The sequence below is a fragment of the Eutrema salsugineum genome, unplaced genomic scaffold, assembly GCF_000478725.1.
Source record: "Eutrema salsugineum unplaced genomic scaffold, Eutsalg1_0 scaffold_2, whole genome shotgun sequence".
NCBI lineage: Eukaryota > Viridiplantae > Streptophyta > Magnoliopsida > Brassicales > Brassicaceae > Eutrema > Eutrema salsugineum.
In genome coordinates, this window is record NW_006256829.1 from 9,262,510 (window position 1) to 9,279,528 (window position 17,019).

The window sequence follows — 17,019 nt, forward strand, 5'->3', positions numbered from 1 at the left end:
CCTATTTCCTCTTTCTTCTTTCACCATCACCAGGCTATAATAGCTTTTCAAAGCTTCTTCATTTTTATATTAGTTTCCCCTGTAAGTTTTCTCGAGAGAAATTGTCAAAGAAACTTTTTTTAAAATTTTTTTTTTTTAAAAAAAAGAAACGTTTATAAATTGAGAGAGACCCTTCTCTTCTCTATTCTTGATCTCTCAAAGCTTTCACCTTTATTTTTCCCTCTTCTTCTCTCATTTTCATTCAGCCGTAAAGCTCACACCTTTCTGAAAAAATCCTCTGTTTTCTATTTTCGAGAAAGAAATCCTCTGTTTTTCTCTTCTCCCTTTTAAGCTTCCCTCCTCAGAGAAAAAAAATGAAAGAGTATTGGACATCATTAGCTTCACTTCTCGGCGTCTTAGCTTTTTGCCAGAGCTTAATGCAATCAATATTCCCGCCGGAGCTCCGTTTCGCCTTCCTGAAATTCTTCAACCGAATCTTCCACCTCTTCTCTACCTACTGTTACTTCGACATAACGGAGATTGACGGCGTCAACACCAACGAGCTCTACAACGCCGTTCAGCTCTACCTAAGCTCCTCCGTTTCAATCGCCGGAAACCGTCTAAGCCTCACTCGCGCCGTCAACTCTTCCTCCATCACTTTCGGCCTCTCCAACAACGATTCCATCGTCGACACCTTTAACGGCGTCACCGTCCTCTGGGAACACGTCGTCACTCAGCGGCAGACTCAGACTTTCGCCTGGAGACCGTTACCGGAGGAGAAACGAGGGTTCACTCTCCGAATCAAGAAGAAAGACAAAACCTTGATCCTCAATTCGTACTTGGATTACATCATGGAGAGAGCCAACGAGATCCGCCGGAAAAACCAAGATCGGCTGCTTTACACGAATTCTCGAGGTGGGTCTTTAGATTCGAGAGGTCATCCATGGGAATCTGTTCCGTTTAAGCATCCGAGCACTTTCGAGACTCTTGCCATGGATCCGATTAAGAAGCAACAGATCATGGACGATCTCAAGGATTTCGCTGAAGGTCAATTGTTTTATCAGAAAACAGGTCGGGCTTGGAAAAGAGGATACTTGCTTTACGGGCCTCCTGGTACTGGTAAGTCGAGTATGATCGCAGCCATGGCGAATTATCTCGGCTACGACATTTACGATCTCGAGCTCACTGAGGTTCATAGCAACTCGGAATTGAGGAAGCTTTTGATGAAAACGAGCTCCAAGTCGATAATCGTGATTGAAGATATTGATTGTTCGATCAATTTGACGAATCGGAAGAAGAGCGGTGGTGCTAGTAGTAACGAGGCTGCGAAACGGAGCTGTTACGACCCGGAAACACGAAACGGGTCGGGTTCAGGGGAGGAATCTGGTAATGGGAACACGATAACGTTGTCGGGTTTGTTGAATTTTACAGACGGGCTTTGGTCTTGTTGTGGGAGCGAGAGGATATTCGTGTTTACGACGAATCATATCGAGAAGCTTGATCCTGCATTGCTGAGAAGTGGGAGGATGGATATGCATATATATATGAGTTACTGTAATTTCCCGTCGTTGAAGATTCTGTTGAAGAATTATTTGGGGTATGGGGAAGAAGATATAAACGACGACGTGTTGAGGGAGATGGAGAGAGTGGTGGAGAAGGCGGAGATGACGCCTGCTGACGTGAGCGAGGCTTTGATCAAGAATCGGAGGGATAAGGAGAAGGCGATTGTGGAGCTGTTGGAGGATTTGAAGAGTAGAGGGGAGATAAATGTGAAAGATGGGAAGTTGAGGGGTCATAGTGGAAATCTTACGGAGTTGGAAATTGTGGAGGAAGAAGAGAAGAGGGCTATAGATAGTCAAAATGAAGAAGAGGATAATGATGAAGAAGAAATTGAGCTTGAGGATAATATTTGTAAAGACTAGAGAAGATTAAAAACGTGTTTTTGTTGTTTTTGTTTTCAAGTTTACAATGTAGAACAAATTGGAATAAGTTGTTATCTTTCTTCTTCTCTTTATTTGTTGGGTGAAGGATTTTGTTGTTTTGGTTCTTGAAAGAATTAGATGAAACTGTGTGATATTGACAGAACAAGAATGTGTACGAAATATAAAAGTTTTTAACTAAAAGAAAGTGAGAAAAAAGGTTAGAAAGGTGGTGAAAAAGGCAAATTGCTGATGAGGATTTTGTATGTGGGGAATGGGAAATGCAAAAGATGGATCTCATTGGGTACCATTAGCATTATGGATTAGGACATAAAATAATATTGGACCAAATATTTGTCAATCACTCTATAACCATGTGTGGTCAATAATTTAGGTAGTACCGTATGCATTTTGCATATACAGTCACATATACGATTACACAGATTATTTTATTTTTCAAACTCATCCAACTATTATTGTTTTCAGTTCAAAAGGCAAGGTTCGCACGGAAATAATTTTAGGTTAATTCCCAATATATATCATACTAATTGAAATTAACTTAATTATATACTAATCATATTTATCTGCACATCCAAAATAGACTGAAATTGAATTTTTAACAGTTTTGTCTATCCTTAACCGAAATCGACATATATTCTGACAATCTGACTTGTTGTAGCGATCCAAGGATTTAAATATTCAAACACTTAACCTCAATTAGTAAACTATTTAAAATACAATAACTACTATTATTGCCTATATTCATATAAGAAAACGGATCATACTGATAATTTTAGTACCCAAAATTCTAAATCGCTAATACACATGATTCTCAGATTATGACGATATGGAATACTTAATCGCTACCTTTGTGTCTAGTAGCATGCAATTGCCATTTATTAATACTGTGAATGATATAATTGGTACTTTTGCGTGGTGATAATATAGCTGTCATATGTTAGGTATAGAGTTTAGAAATTAGAATCATTCTTCCATTATAATATCATTATGCTTACGTTTTTATCTGTCAATGAACACTCAAATTATATGTTCTTCTAATGAAATATGAAGTGTTAAAGACTTAAAGTTGACGATTTGGTAGGCCAAGTTGCTCAAAATCTCCTTTTTCATCTCTTTAGAGGTTTGTGTTTAGGATCCCACAGCTTGTACTTAAGTTTGATATTATTTTTATATAAATTCTGTTATTAATCAATTGACTTATCATAATAAACTTGGCCACTAGACATATCACTCTCCAATAAGACAGATGTAAATTATTGTTAAAATTTTATGTTTGTAAAACATAGTTAGGATGGATTGTACTTGGTGCTTAATACCCACATGGCATTCTTATTTTAAATAAAAGCAATGTCAGTGGATTGTTGACCTAAGAATGTCATGTTACATGGATTTATTTTGGCTGGTCTGGTGCGAGGTTAATATTTTCAAAATTTTAGACGTTGTAAGGCATTCTCTCTCGTGAACATTGGTCTGTTTACATGTTCACCATAATTACACTTTATATATTTCTTTTGTATGAGATAATCAATCAAGCAGATTCTCATGGAATCCTTTATTTCTTAATCTGATTAATGGTGTAGAATACGTGGACGTTATATGATCATTATTAACTGGACCCCATTGTTTCGTAGCTTGAGACCCAATAGAAAGCTCAACTAGTCTATAACAAAAAGGCTTCTAGGCCATATCAAAAAATTATGTGGTGAACATGTAAAAAAATCTAATTTATGCGGTATGAATCTAGTTTATTTTAAAGTAATTTGTGATTTCATGGGTCATTTATATGAATATGATACAAGTAATGAATTAGCATTTTCTCTTCCACAACTGTTGAATAACTAAATAATAAGATATCTAAGGAGAACGTTTGTGGTTGTGATCTTTCATGCACTTCGAATCCGAAGTACTGGTCTGGTAATAAGAGCCAGCATGAATTTGAAACAATTCTGATCAAATATCTTAGTCTATTTTTTACGTACATCTAGACAACCCAACAGTCAGAGTCTACACCAAGAAATTATCAAATATATCTAGTGGCCAAGTGGAGTCGTACACAGAGCCGAGAAGCCGAGAAGCAATCACATACTCAACGCTTTCTCAAACCACCTATGTTGGAAGGAATATATTACTGTTTCAAAATATATATAACTATATCGTATAATACCACAATTATATAACATTCCAAAACACATTAAAAAATAAGAGACATTCTAAAACAATTATGTATTACAATCCAAAAACCACAACAATAAAAGTTTTCATAAATCAAAAATCAAAAATCAGTGACAATCAAAAACACATTCCAAAAGAAAGCCAGACTAAATGAAAAAAAAAAACATAAATTTATGTACCTTAGTTGAAATCACACCATGTCTTCATAAACTTTCTTTTCTTTTCAGTTAAGCATTTCTAACACGGATTTGAAAACATTTTGAGGATACTGAACCATAGTATAACGCGTTCCTAAACACTTTCTCTCTACAACTTCTTATAAGTAGGTAAGCAAACATGTAAAAGCAAAAAAAAACATTAGTGTTTTAGGAAGGAAGAACAAAAATATATCAACTAATTGGAGGAAGAAATGACTCTGTATATGATTTGAATATCTCTTTGAGATATTTTTTTTCTATCATCCTTATTCATATTGTTGTCGAAACCATTAACAAAAACAATTTGTCTCTTGTTTCTAAATCAGATAACAAAAATGTGACAAAACATTAATTTTTCATTCATCTTAACATGTTAAATAAAAAAATTGTTTTTGTTATACAGAAATGAACTACAAATACAAAAAAACTTCATAAGTAAACTCACGTATTTGTTTCTTGCTTAGACTTGAACTTAACATAGGCTGCCTTTGCATCTTTATTTTCCTTGTTTAATGGTTGCACTTTGACAACATAAACAATCTCTTTAAAGAACGGTACACTAAAAAAAAGAATAAATAATATTAAGTCAAACCATATACATATATATGAATTAGATTGCACAATCTTTGTCCAAAACATCCATAATTTTCTTTTAATGTTCATTTATTCTTTTCACTTGGTTTGAAACATACTTATGTAAACTATTGCTGCAGACACAATTTTGATCATTTTTAGAGAAAATTTTGAGAGACAATGAATAACAATTTGGAATATATCTTCCAAACTCCACAGAGACAATGAGTAACAATTTGATCATTTCAATTGTACACCAATTTATTGTATATGTTCTTTATTTTCATTAGATGTTATGTGAGCGAAACCGTTTCTCATCGTGCTATTATCTTTTAATGGGATAATTTATATAAAGAAATGTAGGTGGATATCAGCTAAGAGTAACATGTTTGATGCATTTATTTCGGCTGATATGGTATGAGATTAATATTTTAAAATTCAATATACTAAACTGAAAATGTATATATGACAATTTTAATGCATCATATATTGGCAGGAGAACGTTTTTATGTTATGATTATGCAGAGTCGATTTCACTTTTTTAAAAGAAACGATGTACTAAAGTTAAACAAAATGTGCTTTACATATTTAAAGATAAACAAATGTAAATCATTATTGTGGTTAATGCCTATTAATGATGCGTTATTCTAGGGATAATGTTAAAGCCTAAAAGTGTATGACCCTAATAGAGTCCAAAAACACACTAGAGTATTATCTCATGTTTCATGATTTGTCATATCAATATTTTACATTTTTAATGCAGATCTTAGCTTGTTCTTGTAATGTAATAATACTTGGAGATTAACTATTCCAAAATTATGTGTTCGTTCTAGAGCCCTTGTTTTTACAGGATATCAAACACCGTTGGCAAATGATTGAGAAATGGGAAGAATTTTGCGAATTGTATTTTGATAAACTAAAACTTTGTATTCTCAATAATAAAAATATTAAAACTCATTGAAAAACTAAAAGCAAATCGGATAAAAACAGATAACATAACAATGAGATGTCAAGATACACAAAACCTTACATGACAAAAAAATAGAATTAGCTTCCAACAAAGGCCAAACTCAAAAAAAAAAAAAAAAACATTTGAGAAATTATAAACAAATGAAACTCTTTTGAGGAGAAAACTTGATCAATTGCACATATAGATTCCGGTTTCGTACTTGTGATCTACCTCATAGAAATCCGTATTTCCCTCAGCAGCTGCACGTAGACTGATACCAGACAATGAACTACTTCCCTGAACCGAGAATTTCACATAGCAAATGATTTCCGGTTCTTCCTCGCCGTTCTCTGAATCAATAGGCATCCGCGCTCTTAATCTCCCGGGACTTCCAGTCAGAGGAATCTCAGGGATTTGCCATTTCAGTTCTCGATCAGTTCTGTTTAGTATTGCTTTAGGAGAAACCTTAAGCAATGTGGGATCAACGGGGAGTTTCAGAACAAAATCGACGTTTTTCAGAGGCTGAGGTAGCTCCGGGTTTGATACGTATTGTATCATTAGTGAGAGTAAAGTCCCGCTGGTTCGTTTCACCATTCGTACTCTAAGAGGCAACGGGGTTACCTTAGGTTGCAAGCTATACTTGAGGATAGGGATTGGTTCTTCTGATGGAACGGTTCTAACGTGAAACAAACCGTTCCCTAAGCTACTGATCTTTGAACTCTGCATCGCGAATCTCTTAACGGCACTAGTATTCTCGACACGAAACGAGAACTCGGTTTCTTTCTCTTCACCAGAGCCTTTAGGTGGCATTGTTTTCAGATAGATCACACCCATTAGTCCTACTCTAGCAAGCAAGGATTCTCTAAACTCGGTTCTAATTTCCTCAGAGATATACATTTCAGGACCTTTCATCTCAGGCTTTTTCACTAGGTTATCGAGATTACCTCCGTCTTTGCTTCCACTGCCTTAGGATCACTGGTGTGCAACAGCTCAAGCCCGCCTAGTCCTTCCTTCTTTTGAATCTTCTTAGGTCCCATAAACTCTGAAGGATCCAATCCACCTCCCCAAGCATCACTAAACGCTTCAAATGTTTCTCCGATCGTAGCCTGTTCGTTGCTGAACTCAATCCCACCGTATTGCCCTTCGAACCCTTCCACGTTGATGTGCGTAGACTGTGTTGCTTCAGCTGGTGGCAATGTTGTAACCTCGAGTCCAGACAGTGCCAAGGTCAAGTCCGTTGAGGAAGGATCCTTGGTCTTCTTGAACCCACCCACGAGTTCTTTCTCCTTGTTGATCGTTTCACTTGCCGCAAAAGGATCCTTGTTCTCCGGTTCCGGTTCTTCCTTCAATTGCTCTGATTCTTGCACCACTGGAGCCAGACTCGCCGCTAGCTCGTCTCCGGCGGCGATGGTCTCTGGAGGGAGTTCGAATCTTGCATTGGCGAATGCGTTCACAGAAGCTTGATGCTCCGCGGAGTGAGATTCCACCGACGTCCAGTTATCTGCTCCTCGGATCTTACTCTCGGTGTCTAAAGCCGAGTGTACCATCTTCGCGATTCCATCTCCGTGCATAGCACCAAGCATCGCGGCGAGACGAATGTTGCTGACACCGCGTAAGACGATGTCAAGCGCCATGTAAACCTCCGCGTACTTCCGTCCAAGCTTCTCCGGAGTCACTTCAACTCCACGGCAAGCGGTGACGATAACGCTAACCGCTTGATTCACGATGTGGATACACTCAAAGACATTGATCGAGTTGTCGTGATCCGCGACGGTGACGCCGAGGATGTAGATCGAGTTCACTACCCGATAAACCACCCGATACTTGCTCTCCACACCAACGATCACCTGTCCATTTGAAGCCGCGAGCGGATCGTCACCGACGAATTCCGCCGCCGCGGCATCGTCAGCATCCGCCGCTGAGGAAGACGACGAAGCTTGGTTCTGTTTCTGATTCGAATGCTGCTGCTGCTGCTTCGAGGAGGCGAATGCCTGACGCGTTTGGCGGAAATACGAGAGAGCGATCAGGGCTCTTGCCGGCGGAAACCACTCTCTGGTTTGGAGCAAGATGTCAGATCCATTTGTGGGTTGCAGAGCTAGGGCTAAGCACGACATGATCGCGATTCGAATTTGATCTGGAAGCTTCTATAACTCGCGAATGTTCAATATCGATGAAGCCTCAATTTGATTAACTATTCAGAGCATCATCGGATCAAAATCGATCAGATCTGAGAAGGATCGCCGAAGAAGAAAAACCAAAAGGGAAAGAGAAAGGAGATTCCTCGCTGTGAAGCAAACGACATCGTTTCTTACTGGGCCTAATGGCCTAATTGGACCTAAAGCTGATGTTTGTATAGAAAAGCCCAATTAAGATGAAACGATACATACCATAATATGCGTTATTTGAGAGAATCAACTCTACATTAAATGGTACTGCGTAAGAATACTTGCCTTGGATGTTTTTGAATCGTAAATTGGGTGCATTATTTCGTAGGAGCATGATCTTTGATAGCCTGCCTTTACATGGCTTTTGATGTATCATAAGTTGGAGAAATTTTGTTGTGATTCTTGTGTCATCTAGTTGAATTCTTTTATATTTTGTTGTGAATTCTTTTATGAATTGTAAAACATCACCAATTCTTTTATATTTTGTTTGTGCACAATTTTTTGAAAATGTTCAATTTTTCATTGAAAAAAAAAAATTATTTTTTCATTAAGAAAGAGTAGCTTATACTATCATGGAACATATATTTCTCATGAAACATATACTTTTTATATTTCTTTTTATTATACATTAAACAAAAATAACCTGAACAAGAAAAACTAAATTAATTATAATAAATTATGCTATAAGTTTAAATTATGGAATATGACCCAATAAAAATAGATTAGAGTAAAAATTTGAATTAATGAGGAGAATGATAATAAGCCTTAAACGTTTTTAGGGGATCAATAATGTTTTTTAAGGGAAGCAAACGTTATCGTTTCTTACATTAATCGTGTTAAAAATTATTGGGCCTAAAGCGGACGTTTGAATATAAAAGCCCAATTAAGGTGAAACGATGCCGTCTAATGATCTTTTTGAATTTCGTTGCGCTTGAAAATCGATACGCTTTTGGCGGTGAGATGCGAAAATGAAGCCACAGAATCTCGGCCGACAATCGCCGACGAGCCGCAAGCTAACCACCGGCTGTGAGATCATCGACGGTTGTCTTCGCGGCGGATTTCCCTGCAATTCTCTGACGGAAATCGTGGCGGAGAGCGGCTGCGGAAAGACTCAACTCTGTCTTCAACTCTCGCTCTGTGCCCAACTTCCGATTTCACACGGCGGACTCGACGGTTCTGCCCTTTATCTCCATTCCGAGTTTCCCTTTCCGTTTCGCCGTCTTCATCAGCTCTCACGCTCGTTTCACCAATCGAACCCTAGTATTTACGCGAATCACAATGATAATCCTTGTGATCATGTGTTCGTACAAAACGTCAATTCTGTAGACCACCTGTTCGACATAATGCCTAGGATAGATGCTTTTGTCGGGAATACGAAAAATAGGTTTCCTTTGAAGTTGATTGTACTTGATTCTGTGGCGGCGTTGTTCAGATCGGAATTTGATAACACCCCGTCTGATCTCAGGAAGAGAGCGTCGTTGTTTTTCAAGATATCGGGGAAGTTGAAGCAGTTGGCAAATAATTTTGATTTGGCTGTGGTGATTACGAATCAGGTCACTGATTTGGTGGAATCTTCTGATGGGTTAAGTGGTTTGAGGATTGGGAATTTGAGGTATTTGTATTCGTCTGGGAGACGAGTTGTTCCTGCTTTAGGATTGGCTTGGGCCAATTGTGTGAACTCGAGGTTTTTCATCTCACGAAGTAATGAAACCATCTGCAAAGAAAATGATGAGAGCGGTCGGAGTTCTGTGTCTATAAGAGCTCAGAGGCGTCTTGAGATTGTTTTTTCACCTCATTTGCCTGGTTCCTCTTGCGAGTTCAAGATCACACCAGAGGGGATTTGTGAGGTTTAGTGTAGGTGATTCATGGTGCTATGCAGGATAATTTTTGATTCGTGACCATCACAAGTTCTCTTTTTGTGCATTATTTATGTATATTCCAGAGGGATAGGGATCCTGGAGATGGGTTACAGAAAGCCAGGTTCTTTCATATTTCTCCTCTTAAATCGACGTGATATAGAAAATCTGTTTTTTGATTGTCTTAGTTTTTATGCATTCTATAAAATAGTCCTCATGCTATTACTTCTCAGGCTTCTGATGGTCTTGATAATGATTTGCAATGGAAAGCCGCATTTTGCCCCTTCTAAGTGTACTGCATGCTTCTCACTTTGTTCTCAGACTTTGTTTCCTTTGCATAATTGCATTTCCCGTTTGGTAGCCATCTTCAAATATATCATTTCTTGACTAAATTGCTGAAGTGACTTTTATGCGGTGGTAATATGAATCGTTATGGATATTGTTTTGTATTTGCCTTCACTTGATCCATATGAACTCAGAAAAATCCAGTATTTAATATATCTATCAGTCTAAATTTTCTCGGTTCTAACTAACCAGAAATTAAATGAAATCTATCAGTCTAAAGATAACATACTTCGTTTCTTACTTGAAACAAGAGAATCTTTTCCTATCTTTTGACCCTTTGATTCTTTTAAGTTTCATGGAATGGCAGAGAGATGACTGAGGAGTCTATGGGGACGATGTTTCTGGGAATCAGGAATGGCAGTTCGAGAGCATCAAATCGATATCTAATCGTAGACAAGAATGAGAATTCAGGCTAAGGCTGAGGCTAGAACATGTGTTGAATCATCTCTGGGACACGACTGATGAGATAGTGAAGTTTGGATTTTGATGCTACATACGTGTATCAATGTCGATAGCCATGTGGTCATCACTTAGGAGAGAATGCTGTTGCTAGAGCCTAGAGCAGAGAGCCGTTCTTCGGGATCTGCTATGCTGAGCAAATACTTTTAAAAGCTTGATTTATTTTGTAGCTTTGTATATGATACATAATGTTTTCGCCTGTTCAAAAGGATATTATTTTGATCCGTGAAATGGTAAGATTATAAAGATGAGAGTTTGTTAATAAGATGAATGAGGAATCTAGCTCCTTCGCCTTTGCGAGGCTTCTCATCGTAAAGAACTTTTTACAACAACGTTTACAACATGACCACGTATTTTTTGTTGAAATTATTTGGAAAAAACAACCAGAGTCGGTACGAACCGGTTATCGACCTCACTTCTTTGAACCGCTCGCCTCTTCAAATTCAGCTTCAGGCGTCTGCTCAGTCCCACTTGTACCATCGCCAGAGCTCCCAGAGGAACCAGAGGATCCGGATCCCTTAGACATGTGTTCTCCGATCTTTGACACTGCCTTGTTTGCAGCTTCAAGCTTAGCCTTGATGTCCTCAATGTCTTCACCAGCCATTGCTGTCCTGAGATCAGACACTGCAGTTTCGATCTCAGAGGCAATCTCTGCAGGAATCTTCTCTCTGTATTCACTCAGGCTCTTCTCAACACTGTAGATTGTAGTATCAGCACTGTTCCTAACGTCAATAAGTTGCTTCTTCTCTTGATCCTTGTGTGAGTTGATCTCAGCTTCTTTTACCATTCTGTTAATCTCATCGTCTGATAGACCACCTGAAGATCTGATTGTGATCTGCTGCTCTTTAGCTGTTACTTTGTCTTTGGCTGAGACAGTTACGATACCATTTGCATCAATGTCGAATGTAACTTCGATCTGTGGCATTCCTCTTGGTGCAGGTGGGATCCCACTGAGCTCAAATTCTCCAAGCATTTTGTTGTCAGCAGCCATTTCACGTTCTCCCTGAAGAACTTTGATTCCCACTTGCATCTGGTTGTCTGCGGCTGTGGAGAAAACCTAAGAAGCAAAATCAAAAACTTCGTCAGATCAATAATAAGCTTAAGATACAATCTGAAACCGTTATCTTTTTTTCAAGATTCATTACCTGAGACTTCTTTGTGGGGATGGTGGTGTTTCGGTTGATCAACCTAGTGAAGATTCCACCAAGTGTTTCGATACCGAGTGAAAGAGGAGTCACATCCAAAAGAAGCAACTCCTTGACATCACCACGGAGTATACCACCTTGAATAGCAGCTCCCATGGCAACCGCTTCATCAGGGTTCACACCTTTGCAAGGGCTCTTTCCAAAAATCTCAGCAACTATCTCTTGCACTTTGGGAACACGAGTCATTCCACCAACAAGAAGAACCTCATCAACTTCTTTAACCGTGATTCCGGCATCCTTGAGGCAGTTTTGGCAAGGGCATCTTGTTCTCTCGATCAACTTGCTGACCAAAGCTTCAAACTTTGACCTGGTTAAGGTTATGTTCAAGTGCTTCGCTCCAGAAGCATCTGCGGTAATGAAAGGCAGGTTGATTTCGGTCTGAGATGTCGACGAAAGCTCGATCTTGGCCTTCTCTGCAGCTTCTCTCAGCCTCTGAAGGGCAAGCTTGTCCTTAGTCAGATCAATATTATCTGTTCTTTTGAACTCATTAACCAAATACTCCAACAAAGTGTTGTCAAAATCTTCTCCTCCCAAAAAGGTATCTCCATTTGTAGCTTTAACCTGATAAGAGAAAACCATTATACAATAAGCCACACAGAAAAAAACGCAAATCAAGAAAAAACTTTTAAAAAACTTGACATTACCTCAAAAACACCGCTTGAGATTTCCAAGATAGAAACATCAAACGTTCCACCTCCAAGATCGAACACAGCTATAACACCCTCCTTATTGTTCATACCATATGATAAAGCAGCAGCTGTTGGCTCGTTGATGATCCTCTGGACATCAAGACCGGCGATTTTCCCAGCATCCTTTGTGGCTTGTCTCTGGGCATCATTGAAATAAGCTGGAACAGTAACAACAGCTTTGGTGATGGTTTTCCCGAGGTAAGCTTCAGCAGTCTCCTTCATTTTGGTGAGGACATTAGCTCCAATCTGGCTTGGAGAAAACTTCTTTCCATTGGCTTCGACCCAAGCATCACCATTTGGTGCCTTGACAATCTTGTAAGGAACCATTTTCATCTCCTTCTGTGTCTGAGGATCCTCATAACGTCTCCCAATCAAACGTTTGGTACCGAAAAACGTGTTTGTCGGATTTGTCACGGCCTGACGTTTAGCCGGTGTTCCAACAAGGAGCTCTCCCTTTTGGTTAATAGCAACCACTGACGGTGTAGTTCGAGTTCCTTCCGCATTCTCAATAACCCTAGGGGTCTACAAAAACGAGATCAAAGTCAATACCTTTAGAACTGAGAATTCAATTCCTCGATTAAACGTATATCAGGATTGAAACAAGATCGGAGTTTTACCTTTCCTTCCATCACAGACACACAAGAATTGGTGGTACCCAAATCAATACCGATGACATCATTCCCCACAGGCCTCGAGCTGCATTTTCAGAACAACATACAATACGAAAAGATGTGAGAAAAAACACTTGAAGGGAGATGCTTGTTCATGCTATACCATTAAAGTGAGAGGTTGAGTTTACCAGAAAGGCCTAGCCAAGTAACCCAATTTTCCAATCAAAGACGTCTTTCCATTAGCAGAAATCTGCAGATTGAATATTAACAGCGTAAGCTACAGCAAATGGTTACTGAGTCAACAAATGAAAAACCATCAAGGAACAAAGTACAGTAGATCGCTTCACAAAGGAAATAAGAAAAAAAGTAGGAAACTTTAAGAAATGTAGACAGAAACCCCTGAAAAATCGATTAAGGCACAACATAAAAACCCAGATTCAAACCCTCGGTAATTTCAAATCCTATTCCATTTCGAAGAAACATAATCGATATCAGATCCGGAAAACACGAAAAAACCTAAACGTGATTTCTTAAGCAAACATTGAGAGATTAAGGGGAAAATATACATACGGATTTATAAGCAGAGACGGAAGCCGCGTGAATTTCACGGCGGCGAAGCGACCGTAGTAGCGCGACGGAGGCCATTTGGTGGTTGTGGAGCTTTTTGAGATCGGAGGGTTTAACGTCGGAGATGGAAAGATATTTTTGAGCGCGTAGGGTTTAAGGGACCTTAATTACAATAAAAGGAGGTTTACTGCGAATATTACCATTATACCCTTCTCTTTTCCACAAAGTACCTAATACATACGCTGCGTACTTTGGCACCATAAGTGAGAGAGAGTAATATAAAGGAACACGCAAGAAATAAAATTCGTGGGCTACAAATCTGTTTGATATTTTCACTTTTTCCATAACTAACCTAGCATCGATATCGGTCTTTGAGTTATTACATAAACCGGCTACGAGATTCCAATCGGTGCGAGATCGAATTCGAAAAGCCGGTTTCATATTTGGCTGGGCATGAAAAATGCTTTCTATGTGACCCGGCCCATTTACAAGACCCGGCCCACGTCCAAGAACCGTTCGTCACTCTAACTAACTCCGAATGCGACTGGATTCGGATTCGTCGTCACTCACTCGCTCGCTCCATGAAAGTAGAAACCATTAGCTTCTCGATTCAGAATTCTTCTTCCATAGCAGGCGGTTTCCACAGAGACATCTAATCGTAGCCTCGAGCAGAGATCCACCGGAATCGTACCGTCAATGTCGCCTCCCGCTGCCGTCGCCGTCGCCGGCAGAGGAACGATCACTCACGTCATCTTCGACATGGACGGTCTTCTTCTCGGTAATTTCGATGGATCTGAACTTCGATCCTTTATTTATTGGATTGCATTAGTGAAATTATTCTCCATTAAGTCCTGATTTTAAGAGTGAGTTTGTAGTTCCCACTGAATCTAAAACTGTAGTTTCGATTCCTTTTGTGGCGGTGCGTACTTTATTTTTGAATAGTTCATTGTCGTTCTGAATGTTCATGATTTACGTTTAGTTCTGATCGGAAAATAGACAATTGAGGTTAATGAATGGGTGTAAGAGTTTAAGGATTTGTTATTTGCTCTGTGTTTCAAATCATCTTAGCTTCATTGACTACTTAAAAGTAGAAGATCATAACCTAGCCAAGCAATTTCGCGAGTCAGCCTCAACTTTTTCAACTCGTTGCTATTTCTATATTTTGTTTAACTCTCTCGATGAAAAATGCGAATTTTTAGCTGATATAATCACCAATTTAGCTGAAAATTTCCCCAATGTGTTCACCAGATTTTAGTAGTTCTGAATTTAATGATCAATTTTTATATTTTACAAAATGAAAGTAATGCATGCCGATTTGGTTTCTGTTGCAGACACCGAGAAGTTTTACACTGAGGTCCAGGAGATCATACTTGCTAGATACAACAAAACATTTGATTGGTCTCTCAAGGCTAAGATGATGGGTAGAAAAGCTATAGAAGCTGCCAGGATCTTTGTTGAAGAAAGCGGGATCAGCGACTCTCTTTCCGCTGAGGACTTCCTTATCGAGAGGGAGTCAATGTTGCAAGACCTCTTCCCTACTAGTGAGCTAATGCCAGGTACAATCCTTCTTTCTGTTACACATTTTTGTTCACACACGGCATTTGGTTAACTGGATGATAACATGGGTATATATATATATATATATATATATATATATATATATATATATATATCTGCTTGATTTGGGTAGCAAAGGCAACAAAAGGCACTGCCTTTGCTTTAAATCGCAATCATCCATGAAAGAAAGTCTGTTTCATTTCATATTTGTTCATCTGGATTGGTCTTATTCGCTTGAATCTGACAATTTAAGCTATGAGTTGAAATCCGCTGAAATATACCAGCTGCAGGTCTTTATATCGAGCTTTCCTATCACTAACCAATTCTCTTCCGATGTTTCAGGGGCTAGCCGACTCATCAAGCATCTCCATGCGAGAAATATCCCAATTTGTATTGCTACAGGGTATCTCTTTTCTTCACCAGCACATCTGTTTCTCTTCAAATACCATTTAGTGTGCGTATTCTTATTCACTTGCTTTTTTACCTTTGATTGTATGCTTGCAGTACTCACACGCGTCACTTTGATCTAAAAACCCAAAGACACAAAGAGCTTTTCTCATTGATGCATCACATAGTTCGCGGTGATGATCCAGAGGTGAAGCAAGGAAAGCCTGCCCCAGATGGCTTTCTCGCTGCTGCTAGGAGATTTAAGGTGATAAGACCTATGATTTGGTTGTGCCCTTCATTTCAAGCTTTAGAATGAGTTGTAAACCAATGTTTCCTCTTTGTCTGGATTCCTTAGGACGGTCCTGTTGATCCACAAGAGGTTCTTGTGTTTGAAGATGCTCCATCTGGAGTTCTTGCTGCTAAAAACGCCGGAATGTAAGTGGATTTTTCCCTAGTCGTTTCTGAATTCTCTCATGTATACCAAACAGATTTCAGCCCAAAACCGACGACAATTGTTGTATATATTCTACTACATCAAAGACGTTTATGTTTTCACTAAGCCCGAACTTGATTCTTCTCAACAGGAACGTGGTGATGGTGCCAGATCCTAGACTAGATATCTCTCACCAAGAAGTTGCAGATCAAATCATAACTTCTCTACTTGATTTCAAACCAGAGGAATGGGGTTTGCCTCCATTCGAGGATTCAAACTAAACATATACAAGCTTCTTCAAGGTAATGATAAAGAAGTCAAAATCATGAATAGGTGAGAAGCTTGATTGTTTGTCTTGTTATATTGTTTTGGCGTTTACATGACAAATCAATGGGGTTTTATGTCGTCAAGGGTTATGATTTTTGGTTATCGAAGCCAAAATAGAAACTATGTGGTGACATGACAAGAGACCAAACAAAAAACTGCCTTAACGTTTAAACAAAAAAAAATTGTACAAACTCTTACACCCAAGTCCCAACGTTGTGGCTCATCTGCTTTTGTTTTTGTCGGTAGCTGAACTGATTCCTTCTTTATGGTTGGAATCTCCATTTGTTACGCATCACTAACATGTGTCATTTACAAATTACAGCCTAAACCTAATCTTCTCTCCTTTCTCCAAGAGTAGTGTTTTAGGTTTTTTCTTTTTGATGTTCTCAATTTTGAATATTAATAAATGATTCATTTTCTTATTTAAACATATCAATTGAAATTCACAGAATGTTAGTCTTAGTTATACTGATAATTCAATTAAGATAGAGGAATTAAATTTGGTGTTTCAAATAGCTTATTGGAAAAACAATTTCTATCAAATCATAATAGAGAGAGTATGTTCTTTCACTCATTATGGCTACACGATTAGTGATTGTAACGTTTTT

General features: G+C 38.7%; 5 protein-coding genes across 9 annotated transcripts; 3 read left to right on the plus strand and 2 right to left on the minus strand.

Moving 5' to 3' along the window:
* Positions 1–202: 202 nt before the first annotated feature.
* Positions 203–2,097, plus strand: LOC18017086 (AAA-ATPase At5g57480). Its single transcript, XM_006401138.2, has one exon. The coding sequence runs from the start codon at positions 354–356 to the stop codon at positions 1,899–1,901; it is 1,548 nt and encodes a 515-aa protein (XP_006401201.1). The 5' UTR covers positions 203–353; the 3' UTR covers positions 1,902–2,097.
* Positions 2,098–5,818: 3,721 nt separating this feature from the next.
* LOC18017087 lies at positions 5,819–8,053 on the minus strand. Its single transcript, XM_024156112.1, is given in 2 exon segments — positions 5,819–6,766; positions 6,769–8,053. Coding segments are annotated over 2 exon segments (1,923 nt in total). The 5' UTR covers positions 7,925–8,053; the 3' UTR covers positions 5,819–5,999.
* An 881-nt stretch (positions 8,054–8,934) lies between these two features.
* LOC18017088 (DNA repair protein XRCC3 homolog) lies at positions 8,935–10,839 on the plus strand. Of its 5 annotated transcripts, XM_024155861.1 has the most exons (3): positions 8,935–9,955; positions 10,065–10,123; positions 10,484–10,839. In XM_024155861.1, exon 1 carries the CDS (start codon positions 8,944–8,946, stop codon positions 9,826–9,828), a length of 885 nt encoding a protein of 294 aa, XP_024011629.1. In that variant the 5' UTR covers positions 8,935–8,943; the 3' UTR covers positions 9,829–9,955; positions 10,065–10,123; positions 10,484–10,839. The 5 variants fall into 5 exon arrangements, with proteins under 5 accessions (XP_024011629.1, XP_024011628.1, XP_024011627.1 ...); XM_024155860.1 differs by having other exon boundaries at positions 8,935–10,123; XM_024155859.1 differs by having other exon boundaries at positions 10,065–10,839.
* Positions 10,840–10,897: 58 nt separating this feature from the next.
* On the minus strand, positions 10,898–13,957 carry LOC18017089 (heat shock 70 kDa protein 9, mitochondrial). The gene is made up of 6 exons (XM_006401141.2): positions 13,711–13,957; positions 13,329–13,390; positions 13,147–13,225; positions 12,485–13,051; positions 11,781–12,401; positions 10,898–11,692 (listed from the first exon to the last, which is right to left on the minus strand). Exons 1-6 carry the CDS (start codon positions 13,783–13,785, stop codon positions 11,048–11,050), a joined length of 2,049 nt encoding a protein of 682 aa, XP_006401204.1. The 5' UTR covers positions 13,786–13,957; the 3' UTR covers positions 10,898–11,047.
* Positions 13,958–14,403: 446 nt separating this feature from the next.
* LOC18017090 ((DL)-glycerol-3-phosphatase 2) lies at positions 14,404–16,726 on the plus strand. The gene is made up of 6 exons (XM_006401142.2): positions 14,404–14,485; positions 15,039–15,263; positions 15,607–15,667; positions 15,769–15,916; positions 16,007–16,086; positions 16,236–16,726. The coding sequence occupies exons 1-6, from the start codon at positions 14,404–14,406 to the stop codon at positions 16,363–16,365; spliced, it is 726 nt and encodes a 241-aa protein (XP_006401205.1). The 3' UTR covers positions 16,366–16,726.
* Positions 16,727–17,019: the final 293 nt, after the last annotated feature.